The sequence below is a fragment of the Acipenser ruthenus genome, chromosome 22, assembly GCF_902713425.1.
Source record: "Acipenser ruthenus chromosome 22, fAciRut3.2 maternal haplotype, whole genome shotgun sequence".
Classification (NCBI taxonomy): Eukaryota; Metazoa; Chordata; class Actinopteri; order Acipenseriformes; family Acipenseridae; genus Acipenser; species Acipenser ruthenus.
In genome coordinates, this window is record NC_081210.1 from 7,595,818 (window position 1) to 7,623,735 (window position 27,918).

General features: G+C 39.0%; 2 protein-coding genes across 7 annotated transcripts in view; one reads left to right on the plus strand and one right to left on the minus strand.

Annotated features, from left to right (window-relative positions):
• Positions 1-8,944, plus strand: part of LOC117431292 (trinucleotide repeat-containing gene 6A protein-like) — a 135,076-nt gene extending 126,132 nt beyond the window's left edge. For 5 of the 6 annotated variants that reach the window (XM_058995924.1, XM_058995925.1, XM_058995926.1 and 2 more), the window contains 10 exons: positions 213-290; positions 605-1,037; positions 1,594-1,731; positions 2,558-2,713; positions 2,880-3,020; positions 3,187-3,294; positions 3,400-3,618; positions 3,844-3,914; positions 4,153-4,292; positions 4,776-8,944. In XM_058995924.1, the coding sequence (XP_058851907.1) occupies positions 213-290; positions 605-1,037; positions 1,594-1,731; positions 2,558-2,713; positions 2,880-3,020; positions 3,187-3,294; positions 3,400-3,618; positions 3,844-3,914; positions 4,153-4,292; positions 4,776-5,151 (1,860 nt within the window). In that variant the 3' untranslated portion in view covers positions 5,152-8,944. The remainder of the gene's footprint in view (positions 1-212; positions 291-604; positions 1,038-1,593; positions 1,732-2,557; positions 2,714-2,879; positions 3,021-3,186; positions 3,295-3,399; positions 3,619-3,843; positions 3,915-4,152; positions 4,293-4,775) is intronic. The other variant, XM_058995929.1, reaches the window with a different exon arrangement.
• LOC117431793 (mucin-2) lies at positions 7,435-27,807 on the minus strand. Its single transcript, XM_034053102.3, has 12 exons — positions 27,481-27,807; positions 26,652-26,981; positions 23,935-24,054; positions 20,318-23,341; positions 19,855-19,967; positions 19,526-19,584; positions 19,275-19,435; positions 17,510-17,672; positions 16,058-16,249; positions 10,861-11,088; positions 9,333-9,486; positions 7,435-7,509 (listed from the first exon to the last, which is right to left on the minus strand). The coding sequence occupies exons 1-12, from the start codon at positions 27,515-27,517 to the stop codon at positions 7,435-7,437; spliced, it is 4,656 nt and encodes a 1,551-aa protein (XP_033908993.3). The 5' UTR covers positions 27,518-27,807.
• Between the last annotated feature and the right edge of the window lie 111 nt (positions 27,808-27,918).

Here is a 27,918-nt window from a genome sequence, read left to right on the forward strand (position 1 = left end):
CACATTCAAATGAATAGGAGTTTTGGCATTGTTGATTTTGTTTCTTACCTCCAATTTATCTGGTAAAGATAAACTGAGGTGGTTGTGTGCTGTGTGTGGCAATGTCTGGACCAGATTCGTTATTAAAATCACACTGCTGGTTTGTGATGTGATCCAAGCTTGTGGGCTGTATTGTGCCATTGCACCCTCATCTCGCATCTCCGATATTTCAGCGACTCCTGATGCAGCAACAGAAAGTTCAGAATCAGAGAAGCATGCCATCTGGTGGGCGTCTGCAGCAAGACCAGCAAGTAAGTTTATCATCAGTATTGATACTGTGTTTCATTTTGCATAAAACAAGTGTCAGGTTTAGGGGTTATCCTTTTGTTGTGTCTTCTGCACTTATTTTTTAAATATCTTAATCTACAACAACGTAAATGAATAAACATTAAGTTACAAACACTGTCCATCCGTCTCAGTTAGCACATTTTAGGATTGTGACCACAACAATCATAGGAACAGTGAATCTCTATCTGTGCCTAGCATTAACCATTATTTAATTCAGATGTTGCTAGTCAGTGTTGTAAATTATGACTCCCTTTTAACATGCACACCTTCCTCACAGGGTCGGCCACTCAGCATGCCCCAGCAGATGATGCAGCCTCCACGCCAGCTGGACCCCAACCTGATGAAACAGCAGGCTCACCCCCAGCAGCAACAACTCCATCAGCCTGCCATGAAGTCCTTCCTGGAAAACTTCATGCCCCACCATGAGCTGCAAAAAGAGCCGCCAACACTCAATTCATTCAGTAGCTTCCCTATAGGTGGGTTTCCCCAGCCTAACTTAGGGCAGTCTGATGCTATTTTGCACCAAGCTGTGAAGCACCCCATGATGTCTGGCCATGATCTTGCACCAGGCTGTTACCCTCCTGGTACACATCACAATCATAGCCATCTTAGTCCTCCACTCACTAATGGCCATCCAGGGCCAGTCTCGCCCATCCATCAACGGGCAGGGAGGAAGTATGCCAGCCAAGAAAGTACTGTATCAGCAAGAGGTGAATAAGTATGATTTTACTCAAATTTGCAGGGTCAAATGTATTTCTCTTTTCAACCAGGTATTCATTTTCATCAGTATTTGGTTATATAACCTGTATAACAAGGGTGTGCAATTCCAAAACTTGAGGGCCTCCTGGTGGATTCGGAGGACTGGATTTGTGCACCACTGATGTAAAACCTAAAGGATTACGTTATACTTCCTGTAATGAACATGTTTCAAATAAAGAGTACACTGTACACTACATGAATTGCAAAAAAAGTATTGGTATGTGGTATAGGGCTGGATCAAAATTTGCATTGTGCATGCTGGAGAGGAAAAGACATATCAGAAGGGAGCAAAGGAATGGGCTTTTCCACAGATGTCCAGCTCTGTAATAAGATCCTGGCTCTTGGCCTTTTTCTATTTTAAAATTTGCTTCATGAAGAAGGGTAATGTGCGAAGAGCAGGCATGTCTCGTGGGACGGAATGTTCTGGTCAAAAAGCTTTCTGCTCGATATATAGTTACACGATTGCAGATTACATTTGTACCTTTTTTTTGTTTGTTTATTTTCCAGGCTTGAATTCAAACTTGAATGTAAACAACCTTGATATGGGCAGTATTAATTATAAAGAGCCACAGTCCCGACTGAAGAAATGGACTTTGGATAACATTTCTGTGAATGCATCATTAGATCAAAACTCCAGCAAACCTGGTAAGTGTGTTGATAATGAGCAGCTCGTTGAATTAACCCTTTGCAGTCCTATGTCGGACCAGGTCTTGCGTTACAATTTTTCCTTTCCGGTCCGATGTTGGACCCTGTCCGACATCATCAAAAAGACGTAAAACACAGGTCTCTAGTCGTTTTTTCTCCGGAAAAAACGGAGAAAAGCATTCAATGGCAGAGTGAGACTGATAGGAGCCGAGGGACGCTGAAAAAAAAAGGGGGCCGGTTCTGAGCAATACACATAGCCCTGGCACCACACAGATAATACAGACATAAACAAAGATAGCTGCTTCTGCGTCCAGTGCTCAAAGAATATCACGGATATTTGCAGAGCTTTTTGAGATGTTATAGTAATAAAATAATGACTTGGATTGCATTATTGAGGAGTTTGGTGATAAAACGAGTGATCAGGAGATGATTAATCGGTATGCACGACTATGAAGAGGTATGTGAAAAATACAGCGAACAAGGAGTGGGCCTGGAGATGCAGTACTGAGTGTCCTGTTGATATGCAGTGCCTTTTAAACCTGTTTTACTGCGCATGTGAAAATAAATTGGACCTAATGCGCTGAGTAAGTGGGCCGTAAAGGGTTAATAGGCACTGTTTACCAAAGATCAAGAGAATATGTTCATGTCTACTTGCTACAACTATTTATGTAAATTCAATTTGATGGAAGTATTTAAAATAACACGTCAGGTTAGTGGTCAGAAAACCAACATTCTTAAGGAGATGCAAATAAATGCTACTCTACTGTATTTGTAAAATGGAGAGTATGGAGACAGGCTACCTAAGTTTTATATGGTTCTATTGCAGGTGCTATTTCAACCGGGCTTCGGCTTGAAGAGTCTCACTTTGGTCCATATGACTTTATGAACAACTCTCCTGCCAGCCCTCCTGGATCTGTTGGGGACGGCTGGCCCAGTCGTGCCAAATCGCCTAACGGCTCTAGCAATGTCAACTGGCCACCAGGTAAGACGTGGAAAATGGCCTTTTACTTCCCCCGGAGCTTGGTCCCTTTAGTAGTAATACTATAGATCCTGTTGCACAATCTTGTGGTTAAATGCTATTGGTCAATACCCAAGTACTGCTAGGATTTTGGAAGCCATAGCTGTAACCCTTTTTTGTTTTGTCTTAGAATTTCGCCCTGGTGAGCCATGGAAAGGATATCCAAACATTGACCCTGAAACTGACCCTTACGTCACTCCTGGCAGTGTGATAAATAATCTCTCTATTAATACTGTTCGGGACATTGATCACCTCAGGGACAGGAATAATGGTATGGGAACATTTTATATTCTCCCATTGAGAGGAAAGATACAGTGACGTCTTTCTATTTGCAAGATCTATCTGGGCAATATGACACGTGACCCAATGTTTAATATTATGGATGTGGTGTGTTTTTGTTTGAAAACACTAAAACTGGTTGAATTGCTTCATTGCAGGGTCAACCTCATCTCTGAACACCACGCTGCCTTCAACTAGTGCCTGGTCATCCATTCGTGCCTCCAACTACAGTGGTTCCCTCAGCAGTACAGCACAAAGCACTTCGGGTAAGATCGCTTGGCACAAACCAACTGAGCAAGCCAGACATGTATAACACGCAGTGTGTATCAAAGGCTGTCCCATTGTTAAATAACGTTTATCTTGCCTTGCAGCCAGAAACAGTGATTCCAAATCCACTTGGCCACCTGGTCCAATCACAAACACTTCTCTGGCTCATGAGCTGTGGAAGGTTCCTTTGCCATCTAAAAACATCACTGCTCCGTCCCGCCCACCGCCTGGGCTCACGGGTCAAAAGCCTCCTTCCTCCTGGGATAACAACTCGCTTCGCCTGGGCGGAGGATGGGGGAATTCTGACTTGAGATACACTCCTGGTAAGAACTGGAATGCTTCGAGGTGGGAGTGAGATGTTACTGTACATTTCATTAGTAACCTGAAAATTAGAGAGTCGAATTACTAATAGATCCAGTACTATTGACTTCTGATAATGGGTTAAATAAGAAGTCAGCCCACCTGTTTGTTTTCCCTTTCTATATGTAATAGGTATTAGAAGTGTTATCTTTGTGTATTTTAATTTTATTTTACTTTTGTACTTGCAGGTTCCAGTTGGAGTGACAACAGCTCAGGGAGAACAACCAATTGGCTTGTTCTCAAAAATCTTACACCTCAAGTGAGTCATTTAACTGAATGCGGTAATAAAGGTAGGGAGGGACATAACCGCTTGGACCCTTCTATTTCGTGATTCACTTTAGGATACAAAATATTTGCATGTGCTGTATGTATGGTAACTTGAAATAAAAATACAAGGGGGTTTGTTTTAAGTGGGCGGGGTTTGGGGGATTTAGTTCCACCACCTTTATAAACATGTATACACATTTTCATACCAATCCAATTTCCCTGTTTGACAGATCGATGGCTCCACCCTGCGAACATTGTGCATGCAGCACGGTCCACTGATAACATTCCACCTTAATCTGCCCCACGGCAATGCTTTAGTCCGCTACAGTTCGAAGGAGGAGGCAGCCAAGGCACAAAAATCTCTGCACATGTAAGTAAAGCCCCAGAGTCCAGGGATTCCCTTCCAAAACTGAGGAATTCTTGTTTGTTTCCACCAATGAAAAGTTTGTTGGATTATCATGGGAAATACATTATTTAATATACCAGGGTACAAGTTTGAGAAACAAAAGATACCAAGTGTCAAATTAATAGACTTTGAAGGGTAATGTTTATGAAAGATTAATGAAGATTATTGAGTCAACACTGTCCTTTGGCAGAGATCTAAAACCTGGGAGGATTTGGAAATCAAATAACTAATTAACACACATTACCAGTGAAGTTGATGTAGAACCTCATCTCTGATTTATTTGATTGTATTAAAGAAGCACATTTTCCAGAAACCTATTTAATTGTTTGTTCATGAATATTTAAAAAAAAGACTGCAATTCTTTGAAATTCATTAAGGTTTTGTTTCATAGCTGCTCCCATATGGTAAATATGCATTCATCATTCTTAATCATTGTTTGTTCCTCAGGTGTGTTTTAGGGAACACTACTATTCTTGCTGAATTTGCCAGTGAAGAGGAGATCAGTCGTTTCTTTGCACAAGGCCAGTCTATGACTCCCTCCCCTGGCTGGCAGGCTCTGGGATCCAGTCACAACCGAATGGGCTCTGTTGATGGTTCCCACTCATTCTCTAACCGCAATGATCTGAATCACTGGAATGGTGCTGGGCTGTCGGGAACTGGCAGTGGAGACCTCCATGGCACTTCGCTCTGGGGAACCCCAAAATATTCCACTAGCCTATGGGGGACCCCAGGCAGCAATGACACCCGGGGAATCAACAGCCCGTCACCCATCAATGCTTTCCTCCCTGTTGACCACCTAGCTGGAGGTGGAGAGTCCATGTAAAACCTTTCACCTTTTGTCAGAAGTGTGACCTCAAGATGTTGGGGGGTGGGGGGGGGGCACTAGTTTGGACTTTTAACCTACAAAATAGGGTCACCTGTGGAAACAAGTTACTTTTCTGCACATTTTTCCACTTTGTTTTAGCCCAAAACATATCAGTTTGAATACTTGAACCATGCAGGCCAATATTATAATGTGAAACAAAGTATATATTTACACTTCCAGATAGTGCTATTCATATGAAAAAACTGCTTAAAATGAGCTCATTTATGTATATTCATCATGTTTTATTTGAATTCCTTTTTTTTTTTTTTTGCATTTGTTTGCTGATAATGTTGGAGTATGAGCTTTTTTAACTTTGCACTGAATACTGTTTTTCTCTGTATAATCCGCAATGTCAGAGAAGGCAGCAGTTCAAGTGTAAATGTTTACTCAAGGATGTTCTTAAGTGTGTGCTCTACTATGCCTTGATGTATGCCTACATTATTGTGGTATTGTGGAGTTTAAGATCAAGTTATAAATGCTGATTTTAGGATTATTTGATTTAAAAAAAAAAAAAAAAAAAAAAAAAAAAAAAATAGTATTGCACCAATTTTTGTGTTTTAAAACTAAAGAATTTAGCTCTGCAGTGTAAAAAACTGTGGCCACAGCTGTGACTTGCAACCTAACCTGCAAGCCAGGAGGGTACAGCACTTTCAATAGGCTTTCAATTTTGTTTTGGAGGTGCCCAGGTTGTGCCCTCTTGTTTACAGACTTTTTTGAGAAAATGTTTACTCTTCCATCATTTAAAAAAAAAAAAAAAAGAAAAAAAAATTTGAGGATGAAGACGATGCGTTCTATCTCTGGGAATACTGAACAGTGTTTGGCCATGTTCTTTGGTTTTCTATTCCTCGTCTCCTAAATAAAGAGCATGGTTCTCAGGAAAAAAAAAACCCAGTTCCCCCAGTAGAAACTCCTTGTAGTTTCTTGTAGGAAAACCCAACTTTTCGCACTGAAACTACTTATCGCTCTGTAAGTTTCTCTGCCAAATAACTGCTTAAAGCTGGAGTTGTTCTACATATTGCTTTCAAGATGCTGTCTTTTTATTAGTGAGTGAAGGTGGTTTGCTGAGTCGCTATAGTTGTACTATTGTTTTCCTTGATTCTCTATTAGAGTGGCTTAATGTTTTTGCTGTCTTTGTGACTGTGTCGAAGTTTGTTGTACTTTAAAAGAAAAGAAAAAAAGCCGAAATCAGCAACTATGCATACTGTAACCAGGTGTTTGGCTTACAGAATCATTTGTTTATTGTAAAATGTTTAAAAGTAATTGCAAATAAGTTCTTTGGAAAAGCAACGAGTTAAATTACTACTTTATTTTCTTGCCACAAATGGTGTTCTAAAATAAATGCTTGTTTCGTCACTTGAAGACAAACAAGGATTTTAACAGTACAAAAGTCGCCATCATTTCATTGCCTTGATCCTAATTGTCTATGTCCTAAGATGCAACACAAGTTAAGTGGCTTTTAACTGTTTACAAATAGAATGTGATTGTAATATGTACAGTTTGGTTGTGTTGAATTCTGAAGTTTTCTTCAAATATTAATAAATCATGACGTTTTGGCTGCTCAGCATGTATTGTTTTGTTGTTTATGTTTTTTAAAGACACAGGTTGACATTAAAATGCCAGTCCTCTGTAAATGTAAAGGCTTTGGGTGGCTAGAACAGTGGTGAATGTAATATTTTATTGGTAGTTAAATACGTGCATAAAATGTACACATATACAATATTTACAGGGATTGTGATTGTTTAGTTACTACAATAATGCACAACTGATAATACAATGTTCAAAGATGTCTGCAATTGGCTAAGCCATGGACCTTGTTTGTTTTTAGCACTAGTGTTATCCTTTATTTTACATATAATATAAAAAACTTGCAGCTATTTAAGTTTTTTTGTTTATATTTTTATTATTTTAGTATAACACATACTTGGTACTAACGGCTTCTTTAGTATTACCAAAACTTAATGATGTGCCAGTATTGTACCATTATTAAGGAAGTAAACTACCAAAAAAACTGCTTCGTCAAATCCAAAATCTCAGTTGCTCATATTGTTGTAACAAACTTTAAATGGAATACATGTTGATTTTAAGGCCTTGGATTTGCACTTGGTGTGTGTATATATAGTACTGATTTTGAAGTTGTACTTGGTATGTATACTTCTTAAATATTGTGTTGCTTGTTTTTGGAAGATTTACTGCAATTGTCAAGAGGCTTCTTAAGTAGTCCACTGTGTTGATTTGATATATTTAAGCAGTCCAGGTTCTCTCCAGGTTAACCAGCTCCATTCCTTTACAGAAAGAGCGGGGTCTTCGTGTCTTAAACTGAAACGCAAAAATTATTTAAGTATTTAGCTTTATGAAAAATATTCATTTCCTCACTGCGAAGCAATTTTAAAAAACATTAATTGGCTGAGCTGTAAAACTGTTTTTCTAGTGGTTTGTTTGGGTCGTCAGCCTTTTTGGGGCAATTTTGTGCTTCAGATGGGCATCACAGCTCATTGACAGCTTCTCTGAACACACTTCTCCCTTGTATGTGCTATCATAGACACTTCTGTGACCCTAGTCACACTGGAGGAAAAAAAAATGGTATTGTGTACACAAGCATTTGTTGGCTCTGAAAGGGAAGATGCAAGAGAAATACAATGCACAGTGTCCAAGGGGAGGGAGCTAAAAAGTGGGTGAAATTGTTTATATTTGGCCTGCCACATTTTACATGAACCAGCTGCTGTTAATTAAAAATAAAATACAAAATAAATAAAAAAATAGCAATGTAAAAACCCAATCAGTTTTTTTGTACAGATGTTATAACTGGTGAGGTGATAGATTGGTACTAGCCAGGCAAGCTAACTTTTTTATAACTATGGTTACCCATCTCTTATTTTTGTATCCATCCACAATTGACTTTAATATTGCTTAACAATGTGCTAAGGCAAATAACTTTCATACTGTAATCACCACATACTTTTGTCATTGTATAATCCTAACTTGTTGAAAGCAGTAAAAAAAAAAAAAAAAAAAAAGCTTGAAATCTGAAATACTATGCAGTGTGAAGTTAATATCCTCAATGTAGTTTTTGCTGTAAACAAGCCTAGCTATTTTACGATTTAGGTTTGTACATATTTTCAACTAAAGTGTGCCATGGTTAACTTTCAAATCAAAGATTTGGTCAGCTATATCTGCAAAAAAATAAATAAAACAAATGTAAAGCATTTATAGGTGAAATCTTCTATATCTTCACAGCACGACAAGTGACTGTGAATAAAAAAAACGTGAAACACTGCGAATCTTATTTTAAAACGTTTGAGGTGCTGCATGCACATTGCTTTGATAGACAAAACAATGTATAGAAAACAATAGTGTTGAAATTTACCAATGTTCTTGAGTTAACCGAAAGCATATTAGTTTTCTGGCGAGCATTTAAGAATTATCATGGGGAACTGCACTTTTTGAAGGACAATCTTTATTTTTATTGGTATGAATTTAGACTAAAGAATAAGTCTAACTCAAGGTAGAAACTGTCAGTTGTTTGTCTGATAAGTGTTTTCCACTGATGCTGTCAATTTAAGACATGTTTTTGTTTCTCTGTTGCTTGCATGTAAATTTGTGTTAAGTGAAAATGTAAAATGATGTAGATTAGATGTTAGGTCTCTGTACTTGTAGATGTTGATTACTGTTTGTAAAAAGACACTGATCTCCATATCAAAATACAAAGCTGTATAAATTTGGGTTCAACCCACAATAAAACCCTAACCATGAATGTGTCTGTTTTTTTTTGTTTTTTTTTCCCCCTCCCCCATGTTTCAATACTATAGACTTGCATATTTACACATATGTAAAATAAAAATGTATAACACTGAACCCAGTTGCCCCCTATACTTGAATATTGTAGACCAAATACAATAGTACTTATAGTATTTGTTTAAGAACAAAGCACATACCTTACTGGTAGTAGTTTACAAAAAGATTTGGTCAGCTATACAAGATCAGTACATATTTTAGATTACTAACTGGTTTTGTTTCACAGATCCAGTTAATGACAAACATACACTTTGGGTAGTCCCAAGTTTTTCAGGGTGGTTTTGGTTCAAAGCCTAGGGTCCCACAAGTCCAAACTCAATGTTTGGTGGTCTTGCTCATTTACTTACCGGGCTCTCAATCCCAAGCTGCTGCAGAATGGGGAAGGGTGTCCACTGAATGGGCTCCATAGGCCAGCTGGAAACTGAGAGATCGCTGGCCTTGCCCGAGTCTGCCATGTGATCGTTGATGCTACGGTCACCGAGATCCCAGTTATACTGAGAGCTATAATAAAAAAAATACAAAGGCATGCTGTTACTTCAGGTCAAGAGCTTGGAGACCCTTTTCCTGTTCAATCCCTTCTAAACAGGCATCACATAAAATCAGTGATTGTTAAATTAGGACCCCTGTCAATTGCAAATTCTCTACAGCCACCTCTTATTGATTAGAATTTTCTGTATTACAATATCACAACAATCTCATTTTTAAGGTGGTATAAAAAGCTTATGCTATTAAATCTCAGTACTTTTAATTCCCTTTTAAGCACTTCTATTAAAGTTAATGGGTACTTTAACCTCTCAGATGATTTTCCATGTGAACTGTGTGTACACTATAGATATCATTCTACAATTTAAATTATAATGCTGTAATACAATCAATCAAAGTGGCTGCAATGGCATACATGCTTTTTATGTTGAACAAGATAAACTAGCACTGCTCACAATGTACTGGTATTAATCACTCGTATCGGCATGAAGGCAGATCATAATATACTGCACTGCTGGGTAGAATTTCCTTTTTTTCACAGAAATTAAATTAGTATATTGCCTTCACAGCAGCATTAAGAGGATTATTCTATTTAAAAATAACCCTATACTCTTATTGCAGTAGCCTGCTGTTAACACCAGAGGGTACTGTTTGTCCCAAAAGCAACCAGCCCATCCCAAAGGTTTGCAGGTGGTCATGTTAATACACAATAGCCGCCTATTCCCACGCGTGGAAACTTCATTACAGTTAAATGCACAGCAGAAAGGTATCTCCACTAGAAACTGTCCTTGGCATCAGATGATTCTAGGGCATTTGCCAAGCACTCCCACCTTTCACATCCTGAGCTTGGCACCTCGCCGACATCAACCCACCCTGACCCAAACCCAACTCTAACCTTAAGCAACCCCAGCCCTACAACCTAACCAATAAGAATCATCTGATGCCCTGAAGACAGTTTCTAGTGGATATTCCTTTGTGCTACAGTTAAATACAGCATTTTAAATTTCCACCCACTGGGGCTGATAAGCAGCAGAGCTGTGAGTTATCAGAAAGAAAGCAAGTAAGTGTATTTTATCAAGTTTGTTATAACACAGGAAGAGAGTTCAATAACAACAGGGCTGGGCTTTGATGACCAACCACATAAAGATTCCAAGCTCACTGCTCGGTGTATTCTTATGCAATAAAATTTACTGCCAATAGTATGTACTGGATATATTTGTAACTTGGGGAATGATATTAGTGTTACATATGACATGATTGTTTTACTTCTCATATATAAAGTTACTGAAAGCAGCTCCACATCAATCGAAGTCGGTTTCTAGCTTTTTTTTCCTGAGAACAGTTGTTTTTGAGGCATATCGCATGTACAGATGATTCCTACATGAAGTTTACCTGTGCCTGAAGACATTCCTAATGTGGGGCATGTTCCTCTTGCTGCTGTTGCTGGTGGTGAGCGACTCCTCCAGGCAGCTAGAGAAGCTGCTGTCCAGCCTCCGGAGGTGAATGAGCTCATCAGAGTGAGTGAAGGCAGGGTTGTCCAGTGAGTTAGCAGAGGAGTCCAACCAGGGCTGAGACCAGCACTGCTCCGAGATGTCATCAAAGCGGCTGAATCTCCGGTAACTGGAACAGAAAAACTAATTCAAAAAGATTTTTTCGCTCCCCCAACTCTGAGGCATGGAAGAGGTATATCTGTATATTCAAAAATGGATTGGAGACTTCCTTTAACCTGAAAAATACATTACAGTATTCTTTTATATATTTGACTTTTTCTGCTTGATGAAAGGAAATCTCTGTTCTGTACACACCCTCTGAATGTTGTCTGTCAAAGTCAGCTGCAATACATAAACACAAGAGGAATAGCAACTAGTCTCTGGTTTGAATGACACATCGTAGAAATCAAACAACTGCATGTAGAGTACTTATACTTTCTGAACACACTGTGAACAAGCTACTGTACAAACAGCACGATCAGCACTAACATGTAGTCTACTGTAGTCATATTTAATTACTAAAACTTTAGTTATTTTTACTTTCACCAATACATTTTAGCACCATTTGGTAACTTAAATACACAAATACACAAAAGCTCACTTAACTCCTAAATAAAAAGCACTGGTACCTTGAGTCTTAAATTTTTTGAAGAGGTAGATGAAAACAAACAGTTAACCATGCTCACTTTTATGTAGGAGGTACCAGCAGTTCCCTTTCAAGTGCGAAATGTAACCAATATCAACATCATTCCTGTACTGACCCGGTACCAAACTTACACTACAACTACATATATGCGATTGCTCATGCTTTGGTCGCAACTGAGCTGCATTTTTTGAAGATCTCGCCGCGATTTAGGTTGGGCCTTTTGTCAATATTAACTCATAAATAGCACCGAATACAATTCTAGTTTTGTGACATGTTACTAGAGTGATTCCACATTAAATTTACATTTCTGATTCCATTAATATCACATAGAAAAGTATTGTCTCAAAACTTAGCAGCACAGAAACACAAACATCCACGGGTCTCATGATTAGGTCAAGGATGCTTCAATGATTGATCAAATGGTTTGTGACTTTCACAGGTGAAGCACATTTCAAAACAAATTAATAAGTGTGTGCTTCATTGACATAACGATTGCAGTCTGGACTGGAAACAGCACAACATATTTGTCACATTTTGTGTGTAGGAAAATATTTTGAACGTGTCCAGATTTGATATGATTTATTAAAGTCGAGCCTGTTGCTTTAAGCCTGGCTCTGGCTACACCCTTTAGGAGGGACACACAATGACGTGGAAACCACAGTCTGTCAAAACAAACTGTGTGGAAGCAGCGGAAAATGCACTGGTGTATATATAGAAAGCAGCACCGCGGGGGACTTCATTAAAAAAAACAACCTGAAACTGTAAACCGCAGTAACCGGAGGCCACCTGATCCACTACCTGTGCTCTGTACCGAGTGCCTCGTTCCCCTGCCCCACACCACTGGGAGTGTAAAATATACATAAATACTGAACTACAAGTCTGGAAAGTGGTCTGTTATCTTCTCTCATGCAGGAAAATGTAACTAAGTTACCCAAACAATACTACAAATAATGTCATTAAAAAAAGAATACGACAAATAACTATTCACTCAAGGTTTATAGTAGTTATCAGTGTGTGAAAATACATGCAACCAGTTTGAAGAAGTCCTTGGATCAAGGACATCTGAACAGATATCCGTGATCAAGGCTGACAGGAGGAAATGCCCTCAAGGGACTGCTCTCTGGCCAGCGATATTCCATTTAAAAGAATTTGTTTGATTCATATGAAAAAAAGAAAAAAAAAACAGCCATGTATTGTACAATTCTATTATTACCACCCCCAATCTCCAGGGACAGATGTTGTGCCACCATGACAAATGTGTGTAATTTTGCTTTGTACTCTGTGATACCAGTCGAACAAACAGCAGATAAAGATGAAGGAAGGTGGCGGGGTCCCAGGTGACAGGGGAGTTATGAGACAGTGGAAATGAGGAAGACCTGTCAGGTCTCACTTGCAGGAAGTGCAGAGTGAGGATAGCAGGATGTAGGAAACATCCTGAGTGCGAGTCCTGCAGCTCGAGGGGGGAAGTGTCCAGATCACCATCACTAATTACCCCAACCCTAAAATGTCTCCAAGTGCCATCCAGGCTTTGATCTTCTCCTTCATTGTCACAACTTTAATTTCAAACCTCTTTCTAGAAAACCAGTACAAGCCATTGTCTGTATTTATTAAAGAAGCGTTCATTTGTCTGATTTTTTTCTGACACATTAGGAAATCTGGTAATCAGTGCTTGTGTTGAGGTATTTTTCCTTTAAAAGCTTTCATTTCACCGCTTACAAAAAAAAGCCTCAGGCTGAGAATATTACCAATAGAAGCAAAATTCCACTTTATAAGAAAACAGCTTTTAGTATAATTTCATTACTTGACTCTCTGATTAATGACACAATCCCCACGGTAGTCAGGCACTGCCAAGATTGCTAGAACTCTATCTGTGTACATTCTATTTGACATGTGACCGATATCAGGATCGGTCTTCTCACAGGGCTTCTGTGGAAACAGTTATCTCCTTTCATTTTGCTACTGGCTATCAGCTCCCACCAGAATGTTTATGTTGGCAGGCGTTTGAGTAACTGATTAACATGGCTACTGGAAAGCCCAGTGTTTCTAACCTTGTCCCGACATTAAAAATGTAACAAGGATTTTGATATTTTCTGCGTGCGATTGAGACGTTTTAAAAATACAGTGCTCACCCTTTATAACGCTATAGTGGGGAGCCATAGTTACAAGACCGTGCTATTTGTGTTCCGCCTTATAACAAGTATAAAAGGGCTACTGTAATGGCATTATGGAGCAAATGGGAGCCACGACCCTACCGCGTTATAACGGATTCCGCACTATAACGAGGCGCGGTATAACGGGCGAGCAGCGTACACATATTTCTACCTATTTCCAAATGTGTTTTCACACTTCATGTAGCAAGCCAGACGGACAGCTTTTAGCAAATAGCAGCCTTGAGACTTAGTGGGAATAGGAAATCCTGGCAAAAACAGTACACAAAGTGTATGTATAATCCAGAAACACAGACTGCTGTCACGGCAGACCATGCACTACTCTCTTTCCATGTCAAGAGCCATTTTCCTTCACCAGGGAGGTTTCCTGCAGCGCTTCCTCCCTGCCTGCCTGTGCAGCCCTGCTCCTGTTTACCTCCCACTCTGATATCTCTCCTTAATCTCCCTTCCACTCCCAAATCGAACGGCAGGCTACTCCCAGCCAAACGCACACTAAAAACGTTCCCTAGGGCTAGGGGTCGGAGGGGATCTCCATTGTGACATGAAAAATGTGTTCAAACGTTAGAGAACTACAGGCAACACCACATACAGTCGCAGACAAAAGTATTGGGGCAGTTAAAAACAGATGCAAACCTTTGTTAAAAACAACACACAAAAGAAAGCAATTGGAGTTTTCCATTGAATACTTGAAGCCTGCTGATTTCTTCAATCAAATTTTATGGTCAGACGAATTCAAAATATAACTTTTTTTCACCAAGAAAGCAACAATATGTTTGGAGGAAGAGAGGAGAAGAATGTAAAGAAAAGTTCATCCTGCCCAGTGTTACACATGGTGGGTGGAGGTTGTGTGATGGTATGGGCTTGTGTTTCTTCCTCAGTCACTGGTGACCTTTGTATTGTAGAAGGATCAATGAATGCTGCAAAATATCAAGACATTTTACACTCTCATTTCTTACCCAGTGCTAGAAGGCTTATTGAACAGAAGTTTGTATTCCTGCAGAATAATGACTAAGCATTCTGCAAAGACTACAAAGGAATTTCTGAAAGAAATATAGATTAGTGTTATGGATTGGCCATCTCGGTCCCCAGACTTGAATCCCATTGAGATGTTGTGGATTGACTTGAAGGCTGCTGTTGCAAAAAGGAAACCAAAGTCGATTGTAGAACTCAAAGCTGTATGTGTTGAAGAATGGGCAAAAATATACCCAGAAAGATGCCAGGAACAAAAAAAGACTGCAAACTGTAAAGGAAGCACTCAAAATACTAATGTAAGGATGCCCAAATACTTTTGTCAAAGTATGAAATTTGTTTTTGCATATTATTTTTCATTTTATGCATGTTATGTAATAATTTGTTGTTTTATTATAAAACTGAATCTCTACTTTAATTTATATCTTTCAATAGAACAATTAGAAATTATATAGAAATCACTTCCTTTGTGGTTTTTCTCATTTCTTGCCCAAATATTTAATAATAATAATAATAATAATAATAATAATAATAATAATAATATCTTTATTTGTATATAGCGCCTTTCATAGTGAACCACCATCACAAAGCGCTTTGGAGGATGGAGCACAAGGAGGTTAAGTGACTTGCTCAGGGTCACACAGCGAGTCAGTCATTGGTAAAGGTGGGATTTGAAATGGTGACTTTCTGGTTACAAGCCCTGGACTTTAACCACTGGACCACACTGCCTCCTGTATATACACACTGCTACACACCAGCACTTCACATCGCATTTTATTGCCCTACCTGTAGTGCAATGTTAAAGACCAAGATCAAATATAGTACTTTATACTGTAGAAAGCATGCATGCATAAAACGCAAATAACTGTATTGAAGAAAAAAAAGATCTATATATATCTATACCCCCCCCCCCCACACACACACACACACACAGTATACCCTTGTAAATGCAGAAACCATATGAACTTGCTTCTTGGTCTTGAAGCTGTTGTTTGGTTAATGAGAAGAGCAGAAACACACCTACTGGGAGGTCAGTCACTGTTCGCTTTATTAACATGAAATCTCAGGAACCCACGAGACAAAAGATGTGTTAATAACAAGCTGCACCAAATGGCAGACCAACAAATAACCAGGTGCACCATCAATTTGCAAACACGGATTCTGCACTAATATAAGAGACAGCCAGCTGGGAATAAAGGTCCTTTCATCTTCTGTGCTCTTCTCCACACATCAAAGGCAACATGAAGAGGATTCTGCAGTTAAAAAACCTCATCTTGCAGATGCACACGTTACCATTAAAACAGGAGACCTCTTACCTGCTTCTCGTCTGGTCAACCTTGGCTTGCATCAGTAAAGTCTTGAACCTCCTCATGACCAGGAAGGCTATGGTTGCCATCATGACAGCGACCGCGAGGAGGACTCCGAACGCGATTCCAATCAGCTTCTGCTGGCTCATTTTGTGGTCGCACCTCAGACCCATGAACCAGTAATCAACACCAACCGGACACCTACAGAAAAGAAACAGTGCTGTTTTCATTACTTCAAAAATAGACAAATAATTATATTCATGCAAAATGTTCTTAATAATTACAGGCCTATTTCAAATCTTCCAAAGAGTAGTTGCCGAGCAACTTAACACATTTCTTGCAGTTCATAACATATGAGAAATTTCAGCCTGGGTTTCGGCCTTATCACATCACAGAGACAGCACCTACTGCAGTGGTTAATAATGTGTTGTTATCGGTTCTTATAGTATTAGATTCAAGTGCTGCGCTTGACACTATGGATCATTCTGTTTCAATTGATCACCTTCAGATAACATTTTGCAATTTGTTAAAATAGAGGAGGAGATCTATTTTTTATTGAAGGCTTAGCCCAACTCTGTTTTCTTTGTATATGCTGCCTCTGAGCAACATTATGTGTAGCTATGGGGTTAATTTTCATTGTTAGCCTGATGATACACAGCTATATTTATCCCTGAAACAGGGTGACACCTCAGCTGTAAATATTGAGTACCTGTCTTGCTGACATAAAAAAAAATGGATGTTTGAAAACTTTTTAATGCTAAACTCAGATAAAACAGAAGTGATGATTCTGTGACCTCAGAAGCAACAAAGTAATGTATGATTTGCTCCTTGGTGGCTTCTCTTATGAACTTAGAGACAAAATTAGAAATTTAGGTGTGATTATCAACGCAAATCTTTCTTTTGAGACACACATCAGGAATATTACTAAAATGTCAGGTTACTTACTGCCCCACACATTAAAAAAAAAAAACAGACAGGTGGGAGAGCATTCAGTTATAGGGCCCCAAAACTCTGGAATGATCTGCCTAGCTCTGTAAGGGAAGCACCAAGTGTCACTGCTTTTAAAACAAGATTTTAAAAAAGCGATTTTATGCTAAAATGATGTTCCTTTTTTCTCTGCCTTGTTTTACTGTTGTGTTTTTTTCTTTTGTTTTTCTTGCTTTCTTTTATTAATATTTGTCAATATTTTTTCTATATAATGTTTTTGCAGAAATTTATATTGTGAAAGGCGCTATATTAAAAATAAAGATTATTATTGTAATAAAAGAATACTTTACTATGTACACCGTGAAGGAAGGTTTTAAAGAAAATAGGTATGTGCAAGGTACTAAAGGCTAAAATCAACTTGTCTATTATCAGCAGCAACAGAAAAAAGGAGCCCAGTCCCATCTCCATTCCTGTGTTATGAGGAAGCAGTGGCAACTCGGGCAATGAAAGGTCAGACAGCAGGGTGATACTCACTGGCACACAGGCTGCTGTCCTCTCTGGTGGGTGCAGATGCCGCCGTTTTCACAGTAGTCCCTGTGGCACAGAGAGGTGCAGCTCGCATTGCTGTGTCTGGCAGGGACACAGTGGAACCCGGGCTGGCAGCGGAACACTGAGGAGCACAGGTCAGCAAGCCGCTCTGGGGAGAGACAGAGAGGCAGATTCTTAGGAAACAGCGTCCTTGGAAAAACACTAGCATGCTTTAATATAAACCTGTCATCATTGCAGCAGAGAAACTGTCATGCACAGGATGTGTTAGGGCAGGCTTAGTGCTGATTAAAAACAGTGTTAGTACAGCTACTTAAAACGGAAAAATAGGTTTCAGTTTTAAACCTTATTGTGGCAGGGTACCCCGCCCCTGTGCGTATTTATGTGTTTTATGTTGTAAGTGGCACGTTAATGTTGGTGTATATGTATTGGTGCACAGAGTGTGGGTTATCACAAGTGATTTAAAATATATATGTGTATCTTCTGGGTCTGACGTCACCGCTCAAGCCAGCTTGCCACACTTGTATGTTAAGAGCTTTTCTTTTTGCACTAAAACACATAGCCCCTGTTCTACAGGTTCATACACTAGCTAGTATTAAGAGAAATTAATAAAATAAAAACTGAAGTGTAGAACAAGCACTTCTGCCATAGTTTCCTTCCACATTGTGTACTCACTGTACCGCTGGCCAGTTAATATACAGATCACCCCATTAAGCTGGTATAAGCTAGGATATATGTCCTGGAGAAAAAGTGGACAGGATATCTTAGCGGTAGAGCACATATATGGAGCACAAAAAAGTTTGGGATTCATTTTTTAAAAAAGGGATTTAAAACCCAGTAAATAAAAGTTTCTGTGATGCAATTTGTGTGTTTGTGCAAAAGAAAAAAAACAATCCATCGGAAATGTAAATTACAGGGGAAGAGGATCAAAGAAAACAGCTAGTTATTTCGGCCACTTTACAAACTGCAGCAGGAAAGAAAAATGCCTCAAGCATAATGTGTAAATAGTGACTTACCGCTGTGCTCTGCTTCAGCAGCACATAAGCAGACAAATTGAATGACTGGAAACCAAGTGGCGCCAACAGTTGAGGCCCATTGAGCAATGTACTATTGAGCCTGCATGGCACCAAGTGTTGAGGCAAAAACAATGCTGAATTCACTGTAAATATCCACTATGGGACCAACACCAGTCCGATACATTCATTAAACCTGGTACATATTTATCAGCTACTGTGCAGCAGCAAACAAAGTAAGGCGGCTTGTTCTATAATCCAATGGCACAGAATCCTCCAGCAAAACCATTCCTGTAATCCTACCCCCACCCCACTCCAAAAAGGTTCTACTTTTCAGGATCTGTGTTTGCAAAAACTTGGTTCGCATTCACCAAAGACAAATGTTTAATTTCTAAGAGGATTTGTGTTTGACACTACATATAGCAGAAGCTGGCTGCCAGTCTGTGGCTCTCTATGACCCTTCCTCACCAAAGTACTGAAATATTAATGTTATGCTATCTTCAATAAATATCACTACATAAACAGCTCAGGAATGGACACTTACATTGGTATTGCATCATGTTGTTAAAACACATCAAATAGGTTTTTGCCACGCTGTTGCTAACCTGTATCATGCTTTTACTATGCGTCACCACTCTTTACTATGTATTTACCATGGAAAGCTATTGTAAGGGGGTTGCGAAGTTGATTTATTCACGCTAGCTCTTTGATGCTGATCAAGGCTCAGATAATGTACTTACTCCGGACAGATACACGCAGCACTCTGGCTCCTCTGACGTAGAATCCCTGGGAGACGGCCTCAGGCAGACCTGTCTTGTTCAGCAGCCCCTCCAGATCCCCGAGCCACCCCAGCACTGATTCCGTACTGAACACAGCGTCATACTCCATGAGCACACTGCCACTACAGCGAGAGGGAGTAAGGGTAATCAATTATTGGTTTCAGTCTGAATGGTATAAAAAATAAAAACACAGAACGGTAGCCTGTTTATACCTGATTCCTGAAATCTGTATGTGTTGATACCCAGGAATCTTCTTGTAAAATGGATCAACCTGGAATGTATTCACAGTGATATTATTTATTAGTACATAAAGGTATACAACACCCAAGCTATTTATAAACCCCCTCCCCAGCACTTACCCATACACAACAATGAAATCGTCAGTGCAATTCTTCAACCAAGAAAAAGATGACCAAAAAAAACCACACACTCAGTCACCAATACTGTACTGAAAAGGCAGACAGAAAAGGTACACCCTTATCTACGTGTGACTGATGACACTAACAAGGCTCAGCAGCAGTGTATGGTTTGGTATACCAACCTTTCCTAGGAAGTCCGCAGCGAGATTTTCAAAGGTTTTGGATTTAGGATTTGCATGGTCTTTACTGAAGTCCATTTCTAGCACAAGAAGGGAAGGAACTTTGATCTGTTTTTCTATATATAACAAACAAACAAAAAACACATGCTTATCAAGTTTTGATAGTTTTTAAATTATTAAATTGGTATTTGAATATTGCGACACCAATGTACAATATATATATATATATATATATATATATATATATATATATTTGTCTTAAAGGTTTTTTTTGTTTGTTTTTAAACCATATAAATCGTCTTAACCTTGAATATTTACCTGTCAAACATCCCTTTATGTGTGTTTGGGATCATTCTATATTGCATTCTTTTCTGCAAATTAATTTGGTCATATTTATCAGTTCATTATGTTTATTAGTGATGCATACAAGTAAAACAATTATAAATACTTAAATAAATAAGCTGACCTTTGATAATGGGTGGCTGATCCCCCACTATGTAAATCCTCTCAGTCTTCTCGTATCTCGATGTGGTAAACATAACAGGAGGAGCAGGGGAACTTCTTGCAGTTTTCAGTCCAAAAGATGCAGGCGTCAATACCCTGTTCCCAAAAGCAGGAACACGCAGGGTGGTGGTAGGAATCGTAGACGTGGTTAAAGTCTGAGTGGTTAAAGTCACGTTCACACGCCCTGTGAAAGGCATTGGAGTGCTTTCACTTTTGTTTGATTCAGCAGTAGGTCTTGTTTTCATAGTGGCAGAAACTGTGTGCCTAGCAAAAGTGCTGTTATAAGTGGAGGCAGTTAAGGTACTTGATTGAGCCACTGGCAAGCCCCTAGATGGGCTTGGAGTGCTATTCTTCTTACCTTTAGCTTGTGTCTCCCATGGCGAGGTGGGAACCTGTTCGGTTGTAATGGATTCCAAATTTGTCAGGGCTGTTGTCGATTCTGCAACATTACCACTTCCTGCAGTGCAGTTTACTGCAGAAACAGGAGTGGACTGTGTAATAGGGGAAAGCGTGGTAGAACTCGTCGGACTCCAACTTGAATTATCCATGGCAGGGGGTAAAGTGCTTTGAGAAACAGTTGAAAGGGTTTTGCCACTTGGAACTGTGGTGCTGGAATACCCTGTACTTAAAACCTCTGTTCCCATCTCAGTTTGTCTAACAGGAGTAGTTGAACTGCCCTCCCCTCGAGGTGATACTGTCTGTGGAAGCACTGCATTCAGTGATGTGGTTGTCTGCAGAGTTGGTCCCATTGCCCCACCTGTATTAAGGCTTGTCACTGTAACAGCATAAGAACCAGTCAACAGAGGGGTCGAAAAAGACAAAGCACTGTCCGGCACAATAGTTTCCTCTTGTGGCAAACTTGTGCCTAATGTGTGCGACTCCACTGACTGATCTAAACCAACAGTTGTCGACGTGTAATGTGTTACTGTATCACTCAATGTAAAAGAAAAAGGGCTTGAATTGAAGCTCTCTGAAGACGTAGGTTCTATTTCAGTTGGAGTTGCTGAAGTTGATGTGGATTTAATGTCATCTTCCGATGAGATGACATCATTATTCACGGACATCTCTTCGAATGTTTCCGTAGGTGAGGCTGATTGCCTGGTATTTTGAGACACTGTTATCTGTTCAGGTGTTGTTATGGAGAGGGTACTGGGTTCAGCAGTACTTGATTGATCCACTATCGACAGCTTTGGCGAGGAATGCACAGCAGGTGTAGGCGGTTCTGATGTAGATGCTGTACTTTCAGACTGAGGAAATATTTCTGGACTGGAAGTAGTGGTTGATGGTGTAACCCCTGTAGCATGACATCTACAGGTTTCTGTCGTGCCTGTATGAGGTGTAACCAAATCTGTGTCAAGAGTACTATTCTCCAGACCAGCTGTCCTGCTGCTTTCTATCAAAGTAGTCAACGTGGAAACTTCCTCTTCACTTGTGGAAGATGGGACAGCCCTTTCACTGAACCCTTGTGTTGAAATTGACACACCCACATCACTCTCAGATGCTGTTTCCCCATTAGACATAAAATTATACATTTCTCCTTCAGGAAGGCTTCTAGTAACCATCAGAACTAACTTATGCTCAAATCGGCTTACACTGAAATCCTCCATCAATGGAGTAGGAGTGTCAGCGGTTATTTGATGTGTTCTGTTCTCGCTGGCCTCACGAGAAAAGTCTTTGGCCTCTTTGCCAATTTCAGTAGCATATTTGGCTGTCCCTGAGAGTTCATTGACAGTTTGTAAACTCAAACTGTTGTTTCCGGTCACCCCTGTTAAATCCCTGTTGTATGAGTGCTCAGTGTTCCTTTGATGATGCGATGGAGAATTTGTGACTCCTTCAGGGTCAAGTGTGACTTCACTAGAGAATTCCAATGGGGTTGTGAGTAAATGAGAGACGTTAGGATGCCTTAGGGCTACCAACCCTGTCTCTGTGGTATCTTTTTTAAACTCTGTAGGGCCAGTCCCTGAAGAAGTTAACATAGACATGAGGTTATAGTTCAAAGTAGCTGTACTAGAAAAAGCTGTGATGTTTCTGCTAGTCTTGTGTCCACCAAACATAGCCGGTGAGCCTGTGAATGAAGTGGATAAACCACTGATCAACAGATCCTTCGAAGTATGTGATGACTTTGTTTTAGTTGGCATGTTAATTTCAGGAATAATCGAAGTCAGAGAAAAGGTGTCTTTTTTCATTTCATGCGATACTTCCAATTTGGTTCCACGTCTATAGTCTCGGTCATTGCTCTCCATCTCCTGATCATGCCGTGGTGGCAGCGACTCTGTAGGATTGTGTACGGTATCTGGAGGTGCTGTAGTGTCATGGGAACTAGTGGTCAGTGGGAAAGGTTTGACAGTGAAAGTCTGTGAAGCGGATTCCTGGGATGGAGAAAATGGGAATGTTGCAGACACCAGTGTGTATAGATGGAAAATATTTCTTAGCGATGATGAGCCATTTTCTGGAGCATGCGACCTCTCTTCCGTTTTCATCAACGAGACAGGAATTGCAGTCACACCTGTGGGCTTTGTTTTCTGAATTTCTTCAGTAGCCAGACTAGCCAAGCCTAATGATGGATCACCAGTTGCAGTAAATCTCATGATGTGTGAAAGTGCCTGATTTGTTAATAGAGCAGCGTCCTTCTTATTATGTGAAGTTTCCTGAGTGGACGGGAGTGTTTCCTTATCAGCTCTGACAGCATTGCTTTTGCTGTCTCTGGGCCAATGACTGCTGACTGAACTGTTACTATGGAATGCCTTCGTTGTGTTATTCTCATCCCTCTGCTGGCCTTCGGTTGTGCCATACCATGCTGTTCCCTTGCCACTGAATGTTGTCAGAACACCAGGCCTCGAGAACCACAGTTTCCTCCGATTAAGTGTGGTTTTTGGAATTTTTGAAATTTCTGGAATGCCATGGAAGCTTGTCTCCTGACTCAAAGGAGCTTTTCGCCAGTGTGACTCAGTGTGGGGAAGTCTTTCCTCGAGGAGATTCAGGGTTTCTAAGGAAGAAAAACAACAATCATCTAATAATGTAACAAATAAACAAATCATTCAACTAGGTCATTACCCCCAACCCCCCTCCCCAGGAAGCAGGGGCACTGCAAAAATTAGATGAACTTTTTACAGGTGAGTTTTCAAGTCCTATCATTCAACTTCTATTGCACAGCAGTTTGAGTCCTTCCATGTTTTAATAATCTTTATTTAACGTCACACCGTAGCACACATGTTTAATTAAGTATTCAATGACACTTGTGCAATAGGAGTCATTTTTCCATCCCTGATACAAGTCCACATGTAACCAGATATGAACACATCATTAAATAACTGAATATAAAATCTAGACATCTTTGATAGTTGTGATTTGCATTTTAGATTGCATAAGCATTTTTTTAAAAAGAAAAAATGTCACTATTATGGCTAAAACCAATAAAACTGATATATTGTTTAACAATTGTTATATTGTTTAAAATTTGTATCCACTGGGTAATTTGACGTTACACATATACAGTTACTTTTAGGATCACATAAAGCCATGCTTGTTACACATCTCTTCATGAATTCAGCCCCATTGTTCACGGTCTGTGCTGTTTACCTCTTTCACAGTGCTTCCCCTGCCAGGTCTTTGGACACACACACACTGCAGACGATTCTCCAGGTATGCAAGTCCCTCCATTCAAGCAAGGAGACAGTCTAGCACACCAGTTTACCAAGACTAAGAAAAACACAACAAGCACAATCAAACCTTATTCCTCTTCAACATTGTATATAATAAGACATTGAATTTTAGGTTCCAATCAATGAAAGTAATTTAAATGAGCTATTTTAATATATATTAGTGATTTTTGTGCGAGACAGTAAATGAAACAGCATGAACAATATCTGAAATCTAAACTGTAATGATGTAAACAGCATCACCCTTAAATTTGAACCTCTTTCCACCACATTTTACTGTATCTGGAGGCTTGGTGGTCCAGTGGTTAAAGAAAAGGGTTTGATACCAGGAGTTCACTGTGTGTGACCCTGAGCAAGTCGCTTAATATCTTTGTGCTCCGTCCTTTGGATGAGACGTAAAAAGTCCTAGTGTAAGTGACTCTGCAACAGCAGTTGTTGTTAATGCATAGTAAGTTGCTTTGGATAAAAGCGTCTGCTAAATTACTAATTATTATTATTACTAAATAATAATAATAATAATGTCAATAAGGGGGTCAATAATTCACCCTTGGGAGGATTAAGATAAGATAAATAAAATACACCTCTAATTTCAGGTGGTGCTTCCAATTTGTTTTCACGATTGTTGTCTAGCGCAGGGGTTCTCAATCCTGGTCCTGGGGACCCCCAGTGTCTGTTGGTTTTCATTCTAACTGAGCTCTCAATTACTTAACTAGACCCTTAATTGAACTGATCACTTGCTTAATTAGACCTTTTAAATTGTTTTCAGCTTTTAAACAGTTACATATTTCAAGTTAGCTATAACAACTTGAACTCTGCAGCAGAAAACTATTATAAAGGTCTAATTATGCAAATGATCAGTTCAATTAAGGGTCTAGTTAAGTAATTGAGAGCTCAGTTGGAATGAAAACAAGTAGACACAAGGGGTCCCCAGGACCAGGGTTGGGAACCACTGGTCTAGTGCATTACTCTCCTGGCCATTATGTAGTGATAATGGATTATAGTACAATTTTCTTTAATGTAGTTATTACATAATTCCCGTAATGTCACTGCAGCTTATACCTGCTGTGGAACCAGCAGGCGATTTACTTTATTTTAATTAAAAACTCCCCTTTAAAATAATGCATGCATCTGTTTTAAATGAAACCTGATGAGAATATTGCGTTTGAGTCAGCTAGTCCACTGTAACCTGCATTTATTAAACATGTAACAAAAATAATTAGGAATGACTGCATATAATATGTTACAAATAGTTTTAAAACAATATTATACAGTGGGGGGGGGGGGGGGAATTATTTTTATTTGAATAGTGATTGCATCACTATTACTATTTTCAGATAATAAATAAATAAATAAATAAATAAATAAATGCAAATATAACTGCTTCACTCACAGCCACTGCACCTTCCCTTTCCAATGTGTGGCCATGTTTTACATGTTATAACCATTGCTATTTACCCTTCATTTCTATCATTTTGTATGCTTTTAATTTCACATTAACCTAAATAGAAATATTATCCTGGTACCATATTTTAATATGATTGGGGAGTGGTTACTTAAGGAGTCCTATCTGGCACTGTTGCAATGGGGCTTTAAGTTTTGCGGGAAAAATGTCGGGACAAGGGGACAGTTGACAGGAAACGTTTTAAACCAGGACGCCTGGTCACTAACAGCAAAACTTTTTTTAAAAAGTCTACAAAATCTGCTTTTTTTCTTCCTTTAATTCACTTTTCTTTTTTTCTTTAATTCACTTTGAACCATAATGATTCCTAAATATATAGGTCGCAAGTTATGCCATTAGGAGAAATAAACTGGGTTTTCAAATTTTCTTTTAAAGTGTTAAACTGCTGATTCAAAGTGACATTTACCTCGAATCCCAGTAGTTCTAATAGTAATAGTTCTAATTAGAGAACAAACTTTAGTGCAATATTGAACTCAGAAGACAAATGATATGCAACATGTTGTAAACAAGTATTTAAGTTAGATGACATCAGAGTACTATAAGTTTCTTTTAGGATAACTACATATAATCACCATTGAGTCTTGTATATACAGTAGCTATGCATGATACATTTTTTATATATCATCGTACTCTTTACCAGCATTCTTGCCGCTTTAGTAGCAATGGGATTTTAAAACGTTACTAAAATTTAGAACATCGTAAAAATGAGCTGGCTGTGTCAATGTGAACTTTACAAAACGTGTGCACATTAATTGTTTAAAAAATGGCCATTTCATAGTTAAATGGGCCTTTTCTAAATTCTTTTTCTCTTATGTAAGGCATCCAGAGGGCTAATTTGTCTCATAAAAAGACACATGTACAGTAAAATAGCAACATCTTTCACGTCACACTGGCACACAAAATAAAAATAAAAAAATCTGAAGCAGCAAATCAAGCTTTTCACATTCAGAAACTGCAAGTTGAATTAAAAAATGTTATTATTTCTTTAATCAGAGAGGAATGCATTTTCAAAAAAAAATCAAAAAAAAAATCTTGTTTTCCTCGAGTTATTCATGTGAAGACATCCATCAATTTAAACTTGAATCACTCCTGGGGATAAGCAAATATAAACAGCACTATAGGTTTAAAAAGCTCACATCTAGACTTGAGTAATGCCTGACTGGTATGCTGTACCTTACCTGTATACTTAATTGACAGCTGGGTGTCGTTTAAAGAACTTCCAGCTGCAGCATGCCAGGTTATTACACCTCTACCTTTCCCAGACAATAACGTTTCCTTCCTTGAGCCACAAATTGATATTTTTCGTCTGTTCCCAAAATATACACTAATGCACGTTTTATTATCAATAGAGAGAAGGGCTAAGTGCACAATTTCTGTAGACAGTGCCTCAATTAGCCACGTGCAGCTTAGTCCGTGCATATTATCTGAATGTTGTAAAACTCCTGTGTTTTCCTTGCTGACATCAATGATCCCACCACAGTCACGGTGTATTAAGGAATGCAGATAGCCTGCAAGCAAAGGAAACAAAAGCTGAAATTGCACAGTACACCACTACACGGTCAATGTGTACAGTTAACAAATACAATACCCTGCATTATTATTTTCAAATGTGTCTTAAAGTACTAAATGATAAACACAACTTCTGAATTAAAAAAAAAAAGTATTGATGACGTCCTACTATAAAACATACTGTACATTATGTTCGTGTATGTATGCAATTTAAAAAATAGTTTACAACAATGGACCACAGGAAGTAAAAAAAATAAAATAAAAAAAAAAATGATTTACCAAAATCCTAAGTGGTTAGAAACATTTTTAATAAATAAGAACAACCTATAAATTCGTACCATCCAACTCTCTTACCAAATTCTGGTTCCTGTACTGTACTGTACTTTATTTAATAAAACATTACTTTCCTAAATATCAAACAATTTTAAAAGTAACGAAAAACATATCTCGTGTCAGTATCTATATTTGTAACGAATGCAGTACGTTGTAAGTCCTTACCTGTGTTTACAAAAAAGAGAACCATTCGAAGTTGCATTGTGACGATTTCTAGATCCCATAGAATTAGATGAAGATTTGCTGACTCTCTTGATAAGTTTTAGGATGCTTTGTCCTTCAGCTGCGGTGATGGTGGAACCAGAAGTAAACGTAATCCCTTATTAAACCCAGACTTCAGCCATTAATAAAGAAGTTTAATTGGTTTTGCACCGCTTAAAGGGGTAACCTATGAAACGGACAGACTCACTCTTTCTCTCTGTAAGTTTTCTTTTACGAGTGTTTTGGAAGTAGGGGAGGAAATCCTCTTCTCAGTGGGATGGATGCCGTTGAAAACACACGTGCCTCAGAAAGAAACTCCTAAATGTAATAGCTGCCAGGTGATGATATGGTTTTATTACTTGGTATTGCCCATGCAGGTCTTTATTAGTGGAACAGCGTCTC

What these genes read in the sequence shown, in the direction of transcription:
- LOC117431793 (XM_034053102.3), bottom strand. Translation starts at nt 27,517, where the DNA reads ATGCAACTTCGAATGGTTCTCTTTTTTGTAAACACAG. An exon ending in TCTCTTTTTTGTAAACACAG is followed by an intron (nt 26,982 to 27,480) that starts GTAAGGACTTAC and finishes CTTTGCTTGCAG; the next exon opens with GCTATCTGCATTCCTTAATA. An exon ending in GCTGTCAATTAAGTATACAG is followed by an intron (nt 24,055 to 26,651) that starts GTAAGGTACAGC and finishes TGTTTTTCTTAG; the next exon opens with TCTTGGTAAACTGGTGTGCT.